The sequence below is a fragment of the Seriola lalandi genome, unplaced genomic scaffold (assembly GCF_002814215.2).
Source record: "Seriola lalandi dorsalis isolate HSWRI2012SDOR001 ecotype SW California unplaced genomic scaffold, Sedor1 jcf7180002054672, whole genome shotgun sequence".
Taxonomy (NCBI): domain Eukaryota; kingdom Metazoa; phylum Chordata; class Actinopteri; order Carangiformes; family Carangidae; genus Seriola; species Seriola lalandi.
In genome coordinates this window covers 929,560-948,012 of record NW_019525225.1, presented here as the reverse complement: position 1 = coordinate 948,012, position 18,453 = coordinate 929,560, and the positions used below count along the sequence as shown (strand labels likewise).

General features: G+C 39.5%; 2 protein-coding genes and 1 long non-coding RNA gene across 3 annotated transcripts in view; 1 reads left to right on the top strand and 2 right to left on the bottom strand.

Annotated features, from left to right (window-relative positions):
• Positions 1 to 1,604: 1,604 nt before the first annotated feature.
• On the bottom strand, positions 1,605 to 4,707 carry tmigd1 (transmembrane and immunoglobulin domain containing 1). Its single transcript, XM_023421382.2, has 6 exons — positions 4,565 to 4,707; positions 3,851 to 3,928; positions 3,421 to 3,711; positions 2,746 to 3,033; positions 2,487 to 2,590; positions 1,605 to 2,394 (listed from the first exon to the last, which is right to left on the bottom strand). The coding sequence occupies exons 2-6, from the start codon at positions 3,906 to 3,908 to the stop codon at positions 2,383 to 2,385; spliced, it is 753 nt and encodes a 250-aa protein (XP_023277150.1). The 5' UTR covers positions 3,909 to 3,928; positions 4,565 to 4,707; the 3' UTR covers positions 1,605 to 2,382.
• Positions 4,708 to 5,692: 985 nt separating this feature from the next.
• Positions 5,693 to 10,100, bottom strand: LOC111666286 (uncharacterized). Its single transcript, XR_015438161.1, has 3 exons — positions 10,049 to 10,100; positions 6,457 to 7,205; positions 5,693 to 6,290 (listed from the first exon to the last, which is right to left on the bottom strand). It is a non-coding gene; the product is annotated as an uncharacterized LOC111666286 (long non-coding RNA).
• A 2,416-nt stretch (positions 10,101 to 12,516) lies between these two features.
• The window catches only part of slc47a1 (solute carrier family 47 member 1), a 12,593-nt gene continuing 6,656 nt past the window's right edge, over positions 12,517 to 18,453 (top strand). The window contains exons 1-7 of the mRNA XM_023421601.2: positions 12,517 to 12,783; positions 13,190 to 13,291; positions 15,855 to 15,923; positions 16,024 to 16,172; positions 16,703 to 16,745; positions 17,421 to 17,465; positions 18,127 to 18,224. Coding sequence (XP_023277369.1) covers positions 12,571 to 12,783; positions 13,190 to 13,291; positions 15,855 to 15,923; positions 16,024 to 16,172; positions 16,703 to 16,745; positions 17,421 to 17,465; positions 18,127 to 18,224 — 719 coding nt within the window. The 5' untranslated portion in view covers positions 12,517 to 12,570. The remainder of the gene's footprint in view (positions 12,784 to 13,189; positions 13,292 to 15,854; positions 15,924 to 16,023; positions 16,173 to 16,702; positions 16,746 to 17,420; positions 17,466 to 18,126; positions 18,225 to 18,453) is intronic.

The window sequence follows — 18,453 nt, the reverse complement described above, 5'->3', positions numbered from 1 at the left end:
TCCATTCTGTCTCTTTGCACATTGACATAAAAGTGCAATTACCATAGATAGGAGAGGATTTGAAGTGTCCAGCAGATGTCACTATAGACCAGCATGTAAAATGCTTACAGGCACCAGTGCTCTGAAATCTTTTTGTTTTAGTCAAAGGTGATTTAATAAAGGCATTAACAAACCTGTCTTTCCACTTTTCATTAACTTTTCATGTTCTTGTTATTTTGTTTCATAAAACAATTTGTGATGAACCTGTGTTTTGCAAAAACAATTTAGGACAAATATATCTAGACAAAATGGGCTTCCCAGCATGACAGCACAGCAACGTGACACAAAGCGAAGATCAGACTATTGTTTAGGGCCAGTCAGAAGATACAGAAGGGCAGTTTCCCCATGTCTGCACAGTCAATGGGGAGACATCAGAAAGTTTCTTTTGTCTCAATGTAAAATAGACAGACTTTTTTTTTTGCATATGTTGAGTGTGGTCATAAACCTAAATAAAAAAATCATTCACATCCTCATTTTTACATATTAGACCATTACAATTGAGCGACATCTGTCTTCTCAGTACCCTTTTCAAACAATTGTTAGGTAGCTGTGAATTTCCCATTAGGGATCAATTAGACATTTACATTATTAATAATTACTGACTTTTGGACACACTTGTAGCTAACTGAAAAGCCTGACACAGAAGAGGTCAATTCTTGAGTGGCGATTCAAAGCTCCAGGCACAACCCAGCAGCTTCTTTTACAATAAAAGCCATGACTCATACAGTAAGCTTGTCTTTATATTGTATATTTGATCACCTCTTGAAGCTGATATCAAACCTGTGCATTCCTGACAAACGTGCTCTCGTTTGGTATTGCATTGTTTTATGTCAACATGTTAAGTGTTTCTTTATTGGTAAGAACACAAAACTCTAGACCTTGACCCCTCATGACATGGCAAGTCCCTGTCCTTTTGTCTCATTAAGAGTAAATGTATAACATGATTTTAACAAGCCTCGATTGTACTGTTGAGTCAGGAGTTAAAGTTCAGTCCAAATGTGAAAACTAGACACCAGGATTTCGACTCTCAGTCAGTTCTTGGATGAACATTTATTAGACACACCTGTTTATTCTGTTGTTGTTTGACAGATATGTCTCTGAAACCTACACCAACCTTTACATCAGGAGGGCTAAAAGCATCAACATGGGGATTATAAAAGTTCTTATTATTTAAAAATAATTATTGCTTTTCTTTCATTTTATAACATGAGTTTAATCCATCTAGCTTTATATGTATATGTGTATATGGCCAGTTAAAAATGTATGTATTGAATAATCATATAATTTATGACTTGACCACTGCAGAGCCACAACATGTGGACAACAATGAGCAAAATGGGCTACTTGGGTAACTGGACATATTATATGCATTTTTCATACAATAGAAGTGTTAAATATATATGTCAATCTGCCAATATATGATATGTAAAAACTGTATTAAACACTATATTTTATGCAAATTCCTGCCATGTGTTGGAAATAGGAGCTCCACTGATGACATAAATTCACTGCCCCCAAATTCTATCCTCAAACCAAAACTGTCAAATAGGCAACTGGACTTGTGGTTTACATTGTGGCACTTTTATTCCAAAGATATCAACAAGAAAAGAGGTGATGGAGACTTAAAACCCACTTTTGCATCACAGGGTCAGGGCGCATCACACGATTAAATAACAGGTTTAAGGATCATCTCAAGGTATTGTAGCAAACTTCACAGATCCTGCTGCCATAATCAATGGTCAAATAAATGAACAACAGCTAGTACAGTAGACAGTAGATTTTAAAAGACATGTTAGGAAAAATGCTTATTTGCTTTATTGTCGAGAGTCATATTGCTAACACTCCTACGACTCTATGGTAAATACGAAGCTACTCCCTGCAGCTCTTTAGCTTAGCATAGCACAAACACTGGAAACAGGAGAAATAGGTCTAGCTATTCTGATTCTAGAGTTAAGTAAAATTCACCTTCCAGCACTTATAAAGCTCATTAATTAACACATTAACTTTTGTTTATAAACCACCCACTCTAGTTTTATAAGGGGTTACCTCTGACCAGAGCGAGGCTAGCTGTTTCCCTTTGATTCCAGTCTTTATGCTAAGCCAAGCTAACCAGCCGCTGTGCTGTAGCTTCACGTTTCACAGACAGATGTGGGATTTGTCTTCAAAATCTCAGCAAGAAAGCGAAGAGATGCATTTCCTAAAATGCTGAACCTTTCTTTTTAAATATCATATAAAATTAAAAACGGGGCTACATAAATGGACGATCACAGTCTCTTGCACTCATTCGAGAGGGGTGGTATCTTCATGGCCTCATTTGGTGAAGCAGAGACCAACTGACACAACTTACTTGCAGCACTGTCAAAAGAGACATAAAGCATTAGTGGGTTTGGTTTGCAATGATTCAGAGTCAGTCCCTGAGCCATATGTGTGTATGTTTTGTATGTTACCTTTGTGATTTTGCTCCACCGTGAAACCACAGCAAGAAGTGCAGTTAAGATCACCACCACCAGCCCCGCTATCATGGGCATCAGTGGGAACTTCATGGTCTTTTCTACAGGTGAGGAAGAAGGTGATCAGCCCACTTTTTCTTACTTCACATTCACTAAGTGGCTCATCATTTCATGTGCTGATTAATATCAAATAAGCATATTCAACCTTGAGATGTGGCTTCAGCAAAATTGTGTCATACTGATTGTGTGAACTGACCTGTTACTGTGACTTGAAAGCGCTTGCTGTGTTCTCCATAGACGGGAGAGTTAGCTGTGCACTGATACGTGCCTTCATGCACGCTTTTCTCCACGCTGCTGGCAGTCAGCTGGCTTGTAAAGCCGTCATTGGTCACCGTGAAACCACCTGCAAATAGATCCACTGCGCTTCCATTTAGTGTCCACGACACAGATGAGACCGGTGGATTGGCCCAGATATCACACCGCAGGACTAGCGCTGACTCATCTTCTACTGCAACCTCCTCTGACCCAGAGAGCTGTGGGTGATCTGAAGAGGAACATCAGAGATAAAGTATTGATGCTGCTGAAGTATTTGACACAAATATGATAATATGATTTGTTTTTTTCAGATAGATGCACACATTTCATTTACAGAATAGATTCGGTCGAACCTACTGTATGCTAGCATTGCTCTATGGATGGCAATGTCATTTGGTATCTCAGTTGGTCCAGACTGAAATATCTCAGATTACCATGAAATTTTGACATTTGACATTAATGTTTGTACAACATTTCATTGCAATCCATCTAATAGTTATTGAGATATTTCACCCAAAATCACCAATACAATCCAAACTGGCTCAAGAATAAGTAAACCAAAAAACTGTATGTCAGTTTTATAACTTCCAACATTTATTTATTTGAAGAGACTCACATGTGACATTCAGGGTGACTGAGGCCCTAATTGTGGCATTTCTACTCAGGTGGCAGGTGAAAGTGGCACCGTTATCTTCATGGATGACGGGTGTAACACACACGCTGCTGCGACCCTTCTTGTTTTCTTCCCTCAGAATGACCACAGCGCCATTCCTCAGCCACACCAGCTCTTCGTCAGCCTGAGTCTCAGAGCCGCCGTCAGGCAGGCAGAGAAGAGTCACTGTTCTCTGCAGCTCTGTCTGTATGACACCCTCACCGCTGACTTCTGGTTCAGACTGGATCTTGACACCTTGGGAAAGTTGAAACTTTAAGGGATCACTCAGTGAAGCAGTGAAAACTAAAGTGATTACGCTAAAGGTGTGAGAAAATGTATCCTATTGGAATAATTTAAGCCAAGGTCAGATATGTGACCAACAACACATGCTTACCCAGTGTCTGGGTTGCACAGTAGAAGAGCAGATGGAAAAGAGAGGGTCTGAACATCATCTTCTCTTCCTTGGGTGAACCTGGAAGGAAGGGAAAGATCCTCAGAGAGATCACTCATGCAGTGCTTATTTAAAATTCTCATGAGATCTGAATTGACCAAAAGTTCAGCACTTTTCAACAGAAAAAACTTTTAGTCACTTCCAGTGATAAAATTTGTTTGAATTAGTGCTCTCAGTTGCTGTTAGGGCAATCATGTCACAACAGACATTTTTGGTAAAACACTAGAAAAACTTGCCATCTGATATTTGTAGAACAGAGCTAGAGATAATTTACATGCATATCACTCTCAGGCGTTTTGGTGCAGTTCTAGTCATTAAGTGTGTATATCAGATCCCATTTAGAATATCTGGGATATTATGAGATATTTAAGCATTAAAAGTCATTGTTTACTACAGTTGTAATTTTCAGTTTGTACTTGCTAGCACTGATTACTTGAAGATAACAAAAAAAAAAATGTGATTGCAGTTTACATACAAGAAATCATTAGAATTACAGCTACCAGCCAAGTTATGTGGAAGTTACTAGTCGCACGGTGCGAATGCTCTCTCGGTTCTTATGCATAAAATAAACTGTAACATTATTTCAACATATAAAATTTATGATAGCTCATACCTTTGTGTACTGACGCGTAAAGGTTTTGTATCAGAGGTACTTACCTGGCAATAATTATTTCCTCCTATTTCTTGTCCGTTTTATTTCTGATGTTCCCTGTGTGTGAGTATGAGGATGTGAAGGACTGTTTGAATCTTCAGTAGCTCTTATATGCGGCTTCTCATGCAGATGAGGACACTTTTTATAACCTCACTCGCGTGTTTCTGACTGGCTTTCTCATCATTCCACTTGTCTGTTCCTGTCAATCTTCCCACCCATCTCTCTCTCTCTCTTTTATTGTTGTGCACTTATGTGTAAACACAGGAAAAGTTTTTATTGGCTATAGTCTTTACAGTGGCACTAAAATGTGTTGGGTGTGGACCTAAGGATTAAAATACGTTCTCTTCATATGCTTTTCATAGTTAAAGGTTTTTAAAGCCCATAATCTATTGATTATTCAATCTAATATATTTGACACAATAGGCCTATACGTGTTGATGAAGCAAGTCACTGTGGAAGCCAACAATTAGATTTAAAACTTATAAAAGTCACAACACTAAGTCATGTAACTCTTTGCTTGCCAGTTGTCTTTGTATATATAAAAAAATATATACAAATATTTAAAATATTATAAATTATCTTTATTTGGTTTTATTTTTAAATCAAATTCACATTATCCATATTTCCTGGTGTTCTAACAGGAGAGGAAAACAGTGTCAAGCTATTCTGGTGCTCCTGAATAAAAAGATATGGGTGTGACTCTGAATCAGTCTGATGAGTGACAGTAAGCTGAGATGCAATATGTGCATTGTTGTGAAAACGGGTAATAAACCACAGCTTTGCTGCAAGCTGATGACAAAGCTGCTAGAGACCCAGTATAGCCTTTACAAGTGCTTTTACATTTGCACTTTATACTTATATTTTATCGTTTAATGTAAAAATTATGATTCTACAAAGCCAAAAATCAGATTTTTTAAAATTTGTTTTATAAAAACGTAAACATTGTGTTCCCACTTGGGTCCCCCTTGCTTGTTGTAACCCTTCCAAATCAAACTTCATTTTTTAAAATGGTTTTTCACCCACCGAATCTAACAACACACATTTCAAACTATTCAAAATGAATATTGCTCAATTGCAAATTTATTTCATTTATTACAAGGTTTCTAAGTGGAAAACAGTTGCTTTTTCCTCAGTCCTGTTACCAAAATGTTCGTCATTTAAAAAGCATGTTTAAAAGCAAATCAACAGATTCGTCAGTTTTCCCCTAAAGTGTTTATTTTACAGAAATCATTGGTTACATGTTCAAATAATCAACGTGTGACTGAAAATCAGTATCGTTGCACAAAAGTTGTATTTTTCAAAAAAATGCTGAGCCAAACCTTAAATTATTCATCTTTTTATCATGTAATTTATTTCACAATTGGATAAATGATGGACCAAACATGACTGAAAAGATAGTGCTTTATCTAAATAAAACAAAACAAAAACAGGAATATGTGTCTGTATGTGAGTACGTGCCTAACAGTGTATATGCGTGTATCTTTTAGTGTATCTGTGTATTTTTTTTTGTGTGTTTATGTAAGTGTGCACGTTGTGTGTGGGTTGTCTGTGTTGAAGGGATGTGCTATGTGCTTGTACTTCTTTACAGCAAAGGAGGTGGAGAGAGAAAGAGGGAGCGAGAGAGGAAGGGGGAGACAGATAGAGAGGGTGGAGGGGTGTCCCGCTCCTTCCCTGCAGCATGTCATGGGTGGGTGTTTCTGGCTCCTGCACGGTATGGGTCCTCTCCATATTCTACAAAAGGTAACAAAGACAGCAAAGATAAAAAGCTGAAGATATCACACAAGTCCTCAGATCTGTGCTTTGAGAATTAGTCCTAAAATCAACTTTAGGACAACTCTACATCCGATAGTGTTTTAGCTAAAATTGCAATAAATTCATGAAAACAAACTTGCCTTACTTTTTCTAAGACGGCTTCTCTAGTTTGGCCCAGACTTCTTTCTCAATCTCCATGTGGCGACCTGTGACTTGCCTTGGGGGTGGGATGGTACACACAACATCTTCAAACAGGCACCAAAGGATATGTTCGCAGGCTGGCCATAAAAACCTGTTGACCCCAATCTTCTCCATACAACGGACTTCAACATGTGTTGAACTTGTGTCTATGATGATGCCGGGGTACAGGTGACCGTCGTACTTCAGAACACACCATTTGCCAACAGCATCAGGACTTTGCCACTGAACCTCTGTGGCTGTGGGAGTCGTCTGTTGATGACTGACTGTGCAACACTTTGCGTCAAAACACTCACAGTTCACATTTTGTGTCACCACGCAGTCGTCATCATGCATCCTCAAGGAGGATGGAACTGGTGGCACATCATTGGGCAGCTCTAAAACTGCTTTCTCTACTGGTTCCTCCTTGACATTAAACAACTCAATTGTTGTTCCTGTCTTTTCCAAGATAGCAAACAGCTCCGCAGCTTCTTTCCTGTTCTTGATCCTATGGTAAGTCTCCCTCCATTTTCTGCGACATTTGTGCTTTTTTCTCTCACTGAGGCCATCAATGGGTTTCTTCCTGCCTGACTCTAGGTCCTTCCTGTATCTATCACGTTGCGTCTCTAAATATTTCTCCCTCTTCCATGGGTCAGCATCACGTCGAGCGCGATAGCGCCGCTGCTTTTCTGCAGCACTTAGTGGTGGATTGGCTCCCTGTAGGTATAATAATCAGATTGTAAAACTGATCTTAAATGTCAACAATTTCAGTAATGTCAACTGTAAAACTTAAAAATCTGGTGAGTAGCATAATATTGGCATAATATTCACACTAATAAAGCAACAAAGTACATTTACTTGAGAGTACAAAGTACATTTTTCAAGCTGTATGTAATTTTTTTTTGTCAACTTTGGAGACTTTTACTCCACTACACTTATACACACATACACAAATATTGTACTTTTGACTCCACAACATTACTATAAAGTAGGCCTATTCGTTACTTTGAAGCAGAGCTTGAAGTAGGCAAAATCCATTTTTTTATTTTCAAAAATGTATAGACCATACCTTTGTTCGTCACAGGAGAAAAACCTACCACTGCATTTTTGAATAGCTCAATGTGAACTTCGCGGTGGCCTAATGATGGCTATGTTAGAAGACAGTGTGATTGAAATTCTTGTGAGCTGAAGAAAATACGATGACCAGGAGTTCAGATGTCTCAGGCAGAAGTATTGATTTAAAGTTAACACGCTGCAGAGAAAGTGATGAGCAGTACAATGACAGCAAGTAACCATAGTAGTGCCAAACCAATTTCTGAAGGTTTCTTGTATGACCATGGGTATATAACCCCAGGTATCACATGGCAGCAACATTCATTCACCTTACTCCATATAAGGTTAAACTTTATCCTAAACATTCATGTGTGAAGATGCTATTGGACACCAAAGTCCACAATTGTCATATGTTCTTACCCACTTAATATTACATGTGTCTCGTTCTTGTCACCCTTGACAATAATTAGATTTGGGGAAATTCTTATGTTTTCCTCCTACCTCCTTATCTATAAGCCCCTTAGTTACCCTAGCAACGGAGGAGAGAAGTGTCTCCGGCTGTCCACTATCAGTCATAAGGGTGTCCAAAAAGTAAACCATTGTATACAGAGTGAAGGTCATTATGGCCTGTACCCTGGGAACTTAGGTAAGGTTTAGGAAAACTAGATGAACATTGGAGTGATAACACAAACAAGATTAATGGGGTCATCCGTTTTCTACCGGCATTAAACTGTAGAGCCAGCGGCATATACTGTTTTATACCAGTGATGGCATTTACAGTAAATCACTATATCAGGTGTAATCAATACATTCATAGTCATTTCAGACTATCGGAAGATAGATCCTCGTCACGAAATACCCTGAGGTGTATGGTAATCATGTCTGGAGGTAGAGAACGGCTTACGTTACATAGCAACCAGTTACTCATTCAAGGTACTTATGGTGAATAATAAACTTATTAACATAACTTTGAACGTCTTAAGGCGTTTGAATTTGGTTGCTACCACTTCATCAATTTCTGAGGGGAAACCCTACACAGGCCTTATCATTTCAAGAGAAGAAACAATTCCCCATTCAACCTATGAATTGAGGTTAGGAATATTGACATTATGAATAAAAATAATGTAATATAAATAATATTGACATTATTTATATCTGCATTTCATAGGCTAGTATTTGAAAAATTTAAGTTCAGAATCATAATTGACATTCATTTGATGTGGTGTGTTTGTCTAGGTGCCCACTGAATGGCAGTATTAGAGCACAAAATGGCAACCTGTTGAATTTTGAGCAGAGGGGGAGGAAAGAAAGAATTTGGGTTCAGTAAGCCTTTGATTCATGTGTAAACTGTTTAAAATCCTTTCTGATTAGTGGCGAGAGTGTTTTCCTGTTGAATGAAAAACATACATATGGTCTGTTGTTCACCTTCTGAGCAGGAACGAGAACCTGTAGTGGCCGTAGAGAGCGAGCAGGTGAGGGGGCGGAGCTGTAGTGGAGCAGGGAGCAGAGAGGAGCACACCTGAACAACTAACATATACTTTAAACAAACGGATACTTGAACTTAAATAAATGTCACTTAAACCCGCTCAAATTCCCGCTCACGATGTTGAATTGTCCAAGCTTGTCTTTCACAATTTTCAGTGGTTTAGTCAGGAGTTTAAAAAAATTCTTGCTCCCCCTCCACACAAATGGACTGTCCCAAATACTGATTCACAGCTGTATAAGACCATATGACACGATACGTACGTAGCCCAAACCTCCCCATTCTCAAGAGTTTACGTGATCACAAGATAGATAGATATGTTGAGCCAACCTATATAATAGAAATATTGATGTTGTAAACGTCTTAAGACGTTTAAAAGTGGCGTGTTAACACGGCCTTTTCTGTCTTTAGACCTTTTTATATACAGTCTATGCTTTAGACGTAATTGGCGGTATTTTCCGTCGTCTTGTGTCGTACTAATTAGCCGTCTTACCGCGGACATCAAAATAGAGGTTTAAAGGATCTTTGGATATATTGTAAGACCACCATGGTGCCATAGCAGCAGTTAACGACGTCAACGACGTCAGCGACGTCAGCCGCAACGCTCACGCAACGCGGGCAGTGTGTTCCCTGCTGTTACTCAAATATAGTGACGGGTCGGGTACATACTGCTTGTCTATCATTATTCACATGTATGGTACACGCCCTAACTATTAACCATCAGGTTTATGCTTTGGTCCACTTCTGCTAATAAATCAATTAACTGCTACTCACGTCTGTTACTGTTACTCAGTCCAATTATTCTTTATGAGCACATGAAAGTAACAGGACTGAGTTTTAGCATAGAGTTAGCAAACACATAAAATGTAGCCAAATGGCGATCATGCTAATAACATGAGCATAACAAGATGAACAAATAACCTCTATGAAATCATTTCAATAACAGGACAGTATGTTGAGATTGACCTTTTCAGTCACAGTTACATATCATCAAATACACAGAAAAGAAAGTGCAAAAACTTACTTTTGGTCTTCCTCTTCCCATTGTCTTCTGAAGATGCAGTTTCCTGTTGAGCATGTGACCTGTGGAATGTTCCACATTTTTAGAGGGGGTGTTAGGGTCACAGGACTGAGTGAAAACCTCATGGGTTTGGGATATGACAAAAAAGTTAAATGTGTATTTTAGGTACAATTTCATGGATTTCATATGACAAGGAAAAACATTTAAAGCATAAATGGGATATGGAGTCACACTGCTTTTTCGCTTAAAACAGTGGGCGAAAATGACGCTATGAGAGCCGTGAGAACAGGAGGTAAAATTGGGCCCTAGCCCACAGGAGCTGTGTTCCACCCCCTGACATCCAAATTTCACCTGTCAGATCAAAGTGCTGTTACCTCTAACACTTTGGGCTTGAAAAGCTGCCAGACACTGCTCACGCTGACCAAACAAATGCATGCTCGTCTTAGAATTTATTAAATAGCTGTCACCATCACACTACAGCAGGATCAATACATGTTAACTCCAAACTGAGAGAAGGGCTCTGTGCACTTTACTCATATGGCACAGCAGTGTTATCTTCATAAAGTATTTGAATCTTCCGACATGACATTGTGATCTTACATGGCCTTATTCACGTAAATGCTTTTCTGCACAGCGAACAGGTGAGCTGCTTCACACGGATTCCACAATTATAGATTAGTTTATAGAGTGAACTCATCATTGGTGTGTGTGTGTGTGTGTGTGTGTGTGTGTGTGTCCAACCTTTTAAACATGAGCTTCATGCTTGAGAACTTCAGTGTATTTTAGTATAAGTAGTACAAATGTATCAATAGCATTACTAACCTTAATATCAGACCATAATGTGCTTATGATAATATCATTGTGGTGGAGTGTCTGTTAATAGTCTAATTTGCAGTTGATAATGTTGATTTTTATAGGCTTCACAATGATCATTAGATGTCAACCACGTTGTAACCCTGCATTAGAATAAAGATAAGAATTTGAATTTGTATACATCACACCTTCTTATCATTGTTGCTGTTAATACTTTCATTCAATCAGATTTTGATTTCCTTCTGTCCTGTCTCAACAAGAGCTCACATTTAAGCTTCTTAAAATGTTAGGCCTGTATCTGCTCAACCTGCTTTCAGTCTTTGACAGCTTCTTATACTTGCTCTCAAAAATAATCCCTTATGTGCTTTTGACTGGGCATAGAAAGTGTCAGTTGTATTAGTCATGCCTCCTTCAAACTTCCCCTCTTCTTTGGTCATGTATTTGCATTGGATGAAGTGAATTTTAATGCATTACAAGCATTAAAATTCACTTAATCAGTGAATAATATTCAATCTTTGACAGCCTCTTATACCTGCTCTTTAAAAAAGCAAGTGCATGGTCAATCAGATCAAAGAGCAAAGGTTAGCAGCAATTGCAGCATGCGTAATTGCGGAGGAATAATGTGCTCTTTATTTCATGTTGCACAATTGACTAGCTTGTAACCTAATTACTAGATAGACACACGCAGGAATCTCTTTTTTCCCACCACACATGCACACACACACACACACACACACACACACACACACACACACACACACACACACACACACACTTGAAGCGTCTTCATCGTTACTGTGTAAGCTGATTGTTGTGCTTATGACTTCTCTCATACTAAAGGTCAATCTGTGTTTGATCATGTAGACTTTGAGACAGAAATTGACTGAAGGTGAATTTGGCCTTGCTGCTGCTAAATGACACATATTAACTGTGCACGTCCTGGTTCTTTCCTGGCTCTGTCTACTTTGAAAAGTACTGTATCTTGAAGACTAGATGCCAGTTGAATAAATATTGAAGTTACAGAGCTCTGTCAGGAAAAAAAAAAGATGAGTGCAGGTTAGTAAGCACATGTGACTGTTTGTTTATGTGTCAAACACATAAGGAGGGCGACCCCAGGGATAAAGGCATTGTTCAAAGTCCACTCCAAGGCAGATAAGATCAGCGCCTAATACATATGCACACAAACAAACACAAACATGTACCTGTAAAACACGCAAGTAATTAATCAAAGCCTGCAGCGTTTATGCCATCAGAACTCTGAGTGTACACTTTGCAAATAGGCATTCCACATCAGATTACTACTGAGCTTTGCAAGACCACACACACACACACACACACACACACACACACACACACACACACACACACACACACACACACACAGTAAAATACGTAGACACAGTGTATTTCCTCCCTATCAAGAAACATTCAGCAGCCTTGCTTTGACCCTTTCAACAATGGCCCCTCCCTCTGTTTTCTTTTCCTTCTGCATTCATTCTCTCATCTCCCCCCTTCCAAACCACATAATTTAATCAATAACTTTGAAGTAGTGCATGTTTCTAAACCCAAATAGACTGACTGCCCCTCTTACCCCTTGCACTCTCTCTCCACACTCCCTCCCTCCTTCCCTCCCTCCCTCCCTCTCTCCCTCCCTCCCCTGTCCCATAGCTTTTCTCCCTTCTCGCTCCCATCTCTCTTCTTTTACTGTTTGAATGGAGAAGCTGGGTTCCGCGGAACCTGCACAACCCTCGCTGGGTGCAGAACCCGTTGCTGGGGTTTCTGTTGCCAAGACGGCAGTGGCTGAGGGAGATGAGGTGGTGGCAGTAGTCAGCTCCAAACTGTTTCGGTGTGCGTGTGTGAGACGCTGGCTACCATTGGCCTACAGAGAGGAACTCTACCATGTCTTGCGGCTCACGGGCCCATTGGTGAGTAGGGGAAAGTTGAAGTGTTGTTTGGGGGGGGGGGGATTGGTATGTAATTCTTAAAGAGCTGCAACTGTAATAGATTCGGTAACTGTATTCGTTTATTGCAGAGTTTCTGTTGAATGCACACTGTTACAGAATATAATCAAACAGTGCAATCCCTTACTAGTTCTGAAATGTATATACAATATGCAAAAGGTGAAATAAAATGGTGTCTACACTTCATGCTAGTGCAAACCAGTTTGTGCTTGGTGATTTCACAACACTGCTCTCTAACTTCAAACTACTTCTCTGAGTACAGATAAGCTGTCTGAGCTTAGTTAATAACAATTATTTGCTGCATCAGCTTCACCTGATCAATGATGAGGCTGTTTGGAAATTAGTCAAATCTTTCTGTTTGTTTCTACAGCTGCTGTCTCGGATTCTGAACTTCCTCATGCCGTTTGTTATCACCATATTCTGTGGTCACATTGGCAATGCAGAACTGGCTGGATACGCACTGGCCTCAGCGGTACTATCTATTCTCCTTTGTGGCATATTGACCAATTATAATGATTTAATAATTTTTACTATTAGTTGTGTTGGCACTGGTGGTTTGCCACAGTGTGTTGGTGTCTGTATTACATCTGAGAGAGCCCAGGTCTTCAGTAACTGGTGTGACGTGGTGTCTGTTGTGGATGAACACTCTGATATCCATGTCACCGCTAAAATGGTAAAGAGCAGTAACTTTAACTGTGTAACTGTCCAAACAGAAGAAAAAAATACATGCAGGATTGTATAGACTGTCAAAACACTAATGAGAAGCAAAGTGAAGTGATTCTTTAAAAGTTAATTAATGTAGCACAAACTTTTCTAAATGAAACCTGTTATTATAGAATTGAAATACTTTCCCAAACCTCTCCACAGAGGATACAAATCCTTGGCTAACTTGTTGGCAAACATTTGCTGACTTACACACGTCCTGCAAACAAACAACTGCAAAGCTCTTTTTCCTCAAACGTTGACACACATTTTAAATTTTTGTTTTTAATGGGTTATTCTATTGAGATTGAAGTCTGTTTTGATTGAGATGAGACTAGCAGCAGAAAGATGTTGAGCAAAAGGACATAACAAGAATGTAAGTTAGTCACATGATTGATGCACATAGACACCATCAGCCCCAGTTTGGCCGGCCATCTTGGTCTACAAAACTATCTGGCTCTCTTTGGCAAGCTACATGTTGAACTCTTTTCACCAGACACTCGTTTACTTTGGCTCGCTGCCATTTGGCTTTAGGCAGATAGCATTAAGTTTGCATGTGGTGTGTTGGGAGAAACCATAGTATATGGACCTGGAAAACAAATCAGTGAGTTGAAATTTGCTGCAACAAGCTGCAGTCTGGAACGCTGACGCTCAGTGGGATCGAGAGTAGCAATCCTTACACATTACAGGTGCAAATTTAATTCAGTGTTAATGTCAAGAACTTGACAGAGTTTAAAGCTTTTCACAACCCTGGTCTACCATCTAGTTCTGACCGAGAAGGCCTGGAGAAAAGATTTCCACACATCCTGTCAATTAAACCTGATTAACAGACAGGGTGGCAACCAAAGTGCTTCTTTACAGAGGTGTTGTATACAATCTCCTGGGCAAGGTACTGGTGATGAAAACAATATACAGCATATACGAGTTAGCCTTTGCTTACACTGAAGCTTACCAACCATCCAGTCTCCACAGAACAAACAAACCCTGTGTGGCTAGCTGTGAGTTTATCACACCACAAGCCATCATATTCAATGGAGTAAAAATTTTATAATCTTTCCTCTTTGTGTATGTGTCCAACTGAACCACTTTTGACTTATACTCAGGGGTATTTAATATAAAAGGCGATGTTAGAGAGCTGACATGAAAGGAGGAGAGAGGATGAGAGGAATGTGGAAATGCAAGAAAGTTCCTTCATAGCTGGACTTGACTCTCGGATGTTGTAATTTATGGCACCATGGGACCCCAAAAGTTGTCTAATTATCATGTCCATGGCACCATTCATCTTCATAGCTGCAAATGGTGTACTGAGATGGAGTAGTGCACAACATCTGCAGACAAGCTTTAATGTACCAGCTGGTCACTGTCCGGAAGCTGTCACAGACGGGACAATGTGCCTATCACTACGCTTGCCTGCATAAGTGGACCATAATTTTCTGATTTGCACTCTTACGCTGTCAAAACTATTGCCTCAACAGTGGTTTGACTGGTTTCTGATAGACATGCCCAAATGCTGCAAGATTTGAGCGAGTGAGTCCAGATTACAGCCCTTGCTGACATGGTGGAGTGCCGTTTACTTCCAGTCGACTGTAAACTCTCATGTGGTTTTAGGTGCTGGATAAATTGGAGTGAGTGAAAAATGGCAAACTCTCTGGATTCAGGCATGAATAGCCTAAAAGTCTTTTTAGACAATCTCAGGGGTATGTGATGTACAAAACACTGCACTCAGAGGACAAACAGACAATAAACAGTCTTCTTTAAACAATCATTAAAATCTGTCATGGTAAATCAGTCACCTGGCTGCACCACGCAGCTGTCCAGGGCGCACAGTTCTAGGATCAATCTCATCCCCAGTTCTCTTGGGTACAAGAGAATGAATGGAGTACAGCCCCTCTATCTGACACTGGAGTGAAGAAGCCAGTCAAAAGTCCCTTTGTGTCCAGTGCATTCACTGCTGTAAGGTTCTTTTTTGAGTCATGAAAATACCAAATATATTTACAGCCAAGAAGAAAACCTGTATGTGCACAACATAAAGAGAGTCCTTTCCTACTCATTGATTCAGCTTCAGGAAGAGATGGCAGCATATCATCATCAGGCACAGCTTTCACCCAGATGCTGCACCTGCCGTACAGGATAAATGTATGTGAACAGTGGTGCCTGGTGGACTGTTTAGCTGAGGTGTAGGGAAGCTGGGTGTCCAGAAATCACATTAAAGTATGTATTACTCAAAGTTATGAACATAAACAAAAAAGGGACTATGAGTAAAATACATTTTTTATAACTAATCTGCAGTTTTTGTTCTCTGATTTGTTTGTATTTTGTCTTCCACCCCTCAGACCATTAATTTGACCACAACTGCAACAGGCTATGGCCTAGCTGTGGCCTGTGACACACTGATTTCTCAGGTGAGCAAACCACATCATCTGCACCTGGTTGTTATTGTGCATTTGAACCTACAGTATGTAATCAGATTAAATTTTCATTTGTCTCATTTGTGTTTTGCAGACATTTGGCAGTAAGAACATGAAACGTGTGGGAGTGATTCTCCAGAGGAGTTCGCTGATCCTGCTGCTGTTCTGTCTGCCTTGTTGGGCCCTTCTCATCAACTCACAAAACTTACAACTCATCATGTACCAAGATGAAGAGGTGGCAAGGTACAACCATTGTTTATGAAACGTACACATTGTCTTCAAATTTTATTGAAGACAAACTGTTGGTTAAGTCTTTTAAGGAAAAAAAACAACACCTATACTTTTATCTTTAGTGCCGTGGCTGTTATTCTTATCAGCAGTAATACCGATGTCTATATTATCAGTGTATTGTGTGGTTCCATGTTAGTGTGTACAGAGATATTTTAAGTTAAGCTTTGTATATACATTTATATAGGTATTTGTAAAGACCCACAAATTGCATTTATGTGTAGTTTCCCTACACTTAAACATACAGTGTTATGTGAATATTATGTATGCAGCTTCCGACAGGATTATGTGAATCCACCTACACGCGGAATATTATAGTAAGATTCCTGTCATTTTATTTATTTCATTCAGAGGAACTAAGGCAACAAAGCAGAAAGTTAATGTTTTAATATAGCCTTGCAAAAATAGGTGCATGTCTGAGCAGAAAGTAAATTACTACCACTGTGTTTGCTTAACTAAATTAATATTACTCCGTTTTCCCTCAGAATTGCCCAACTCTACGGGATGGCATATCTACCAGCTGTTCCAGTAAGTGCACTGTCTGAAAAAATATTGTTATTCTCCCGGGGGGAATAAAGGCATTTCTTGAGCATTTACATTGAACCAAATTCAACATTAACCTAAATATAAAGGGCTTTTTGGATGTTGCATGAAGGATATGAGGTAGCCAGCATGGAATTCTCTTTAGAACTACAACATTAATGCAGAAATCCAAAATGTTGGCAGACAAATGGTGAAACATCTTTCTTTTTTTTTCAACTAATGCTAGCCACGCTACTGTCTGTAGGAAAAAAAAGCCCTGTTGAATTCAATTCTCACCATGACTTTTCTTGTGCATAAATTAAAAGCATTTGTGGAAAAGCACAAGAAGCTGCATCTTTGCAGTAAAGGGCATAAAAACAGCAGTAGGTGTTTCTAGACAAATGGAAGCATCAAGATAACAGTAAATGCCTGGAGTCTGGACATTTCCCATGCTTATAATCAAACTAAATTGTGTAAATGGCACAATGAGTCAAAAGCAACACAAGTAACCCATCTCTGCTCATCATGTTGTGCTAACCTCCTTCCTTTGACTGAGATAAATACCTAAACAACATCATCTCTCATCACAAATCAAAGTTATGTTTGAGCGTTCTGGCTGTTATCCGGGAGGTGTGCCAGTTCTATTGTGTAAAATATCCTCTTTGTCTCTCCCTGCTACAGGCCATGTTTCTGCACCAGCTGCAGGTTGCCTACCTACAAAACCAAGTAAGTTCATGAGAGGAAACAGGAGCACTTCTCCTGCATTGTTTCAGTGGGTGCCCTGTCTCAGTAAGTGTGTTTGTCTCCCCAAAACAAATTCAGACAATGGTGGCAGGAAAAAGGATCACCTCATGTCTTACTCAACTGTGTTTGCATCAGAGAGGGTACCACGCCAAAACAAAACGTTTTCCAGTCTATTAGTTGTAAATAAAATTTTTGATTAAGAGGTGATTGTACCATCAGGTCAAAATATAAATTAGTTCTATACTTTGGTATATGGCTAATTACCTGCAAATCCTATTAGCCTCAGCCGTTCTTGTATTTATTGCTAATTAGCAAATATTAGCATGCTAACACGGTATACTAAAATAGTGAACATGGCAAATATTAGGCTATACTTGCTAAACACATTCACTATCATGAGTATGTTAACATGCTGATGCTAACACCATGGTGAGGCTGCAGCTACTGAGGCGCTTTGTGCTGAATGCTACCATGATTATGGGCTGTAGCCTCTTTGTGTTGTCCTTGTCCTGAATTTGCTTTGGGGGGAAATAAACAAAGTTTTACTTTGTAAATTGTTTGTAACTTGAACAAATCATATTCACGCTGTTTGAATATTAGCTCTACAGATTAGTCAATTGTGGCTGTCTTTTTTGTTTGGCAGGGGATTATTCTGCCTCAGATGTACACAGCAGCAGCGGCAAACATTTTTAACTTGGGGTTCAACTACGTCTTAATCTTCAGCCTCGAGTTGGGTGTCATGTAAGTGTGTCATGTTGCTTCTCTTTACCTTTTTTTTTTTTTACGGACTTTATGTCACGTGATAGGGTGTCTGGCCCCAAGTGCCATGACCAATAAGATATACTGCATAAGCCTCTATAGCATTTGAAGCATAGAAAATCTCTTTCTCTCCTCTGATTATTTCACCGTTGTCCAGATAGGAGAGGGCTGGGGGCTGATGAATAGCCAGGAGTCTAGAAGGGGGTGGGGT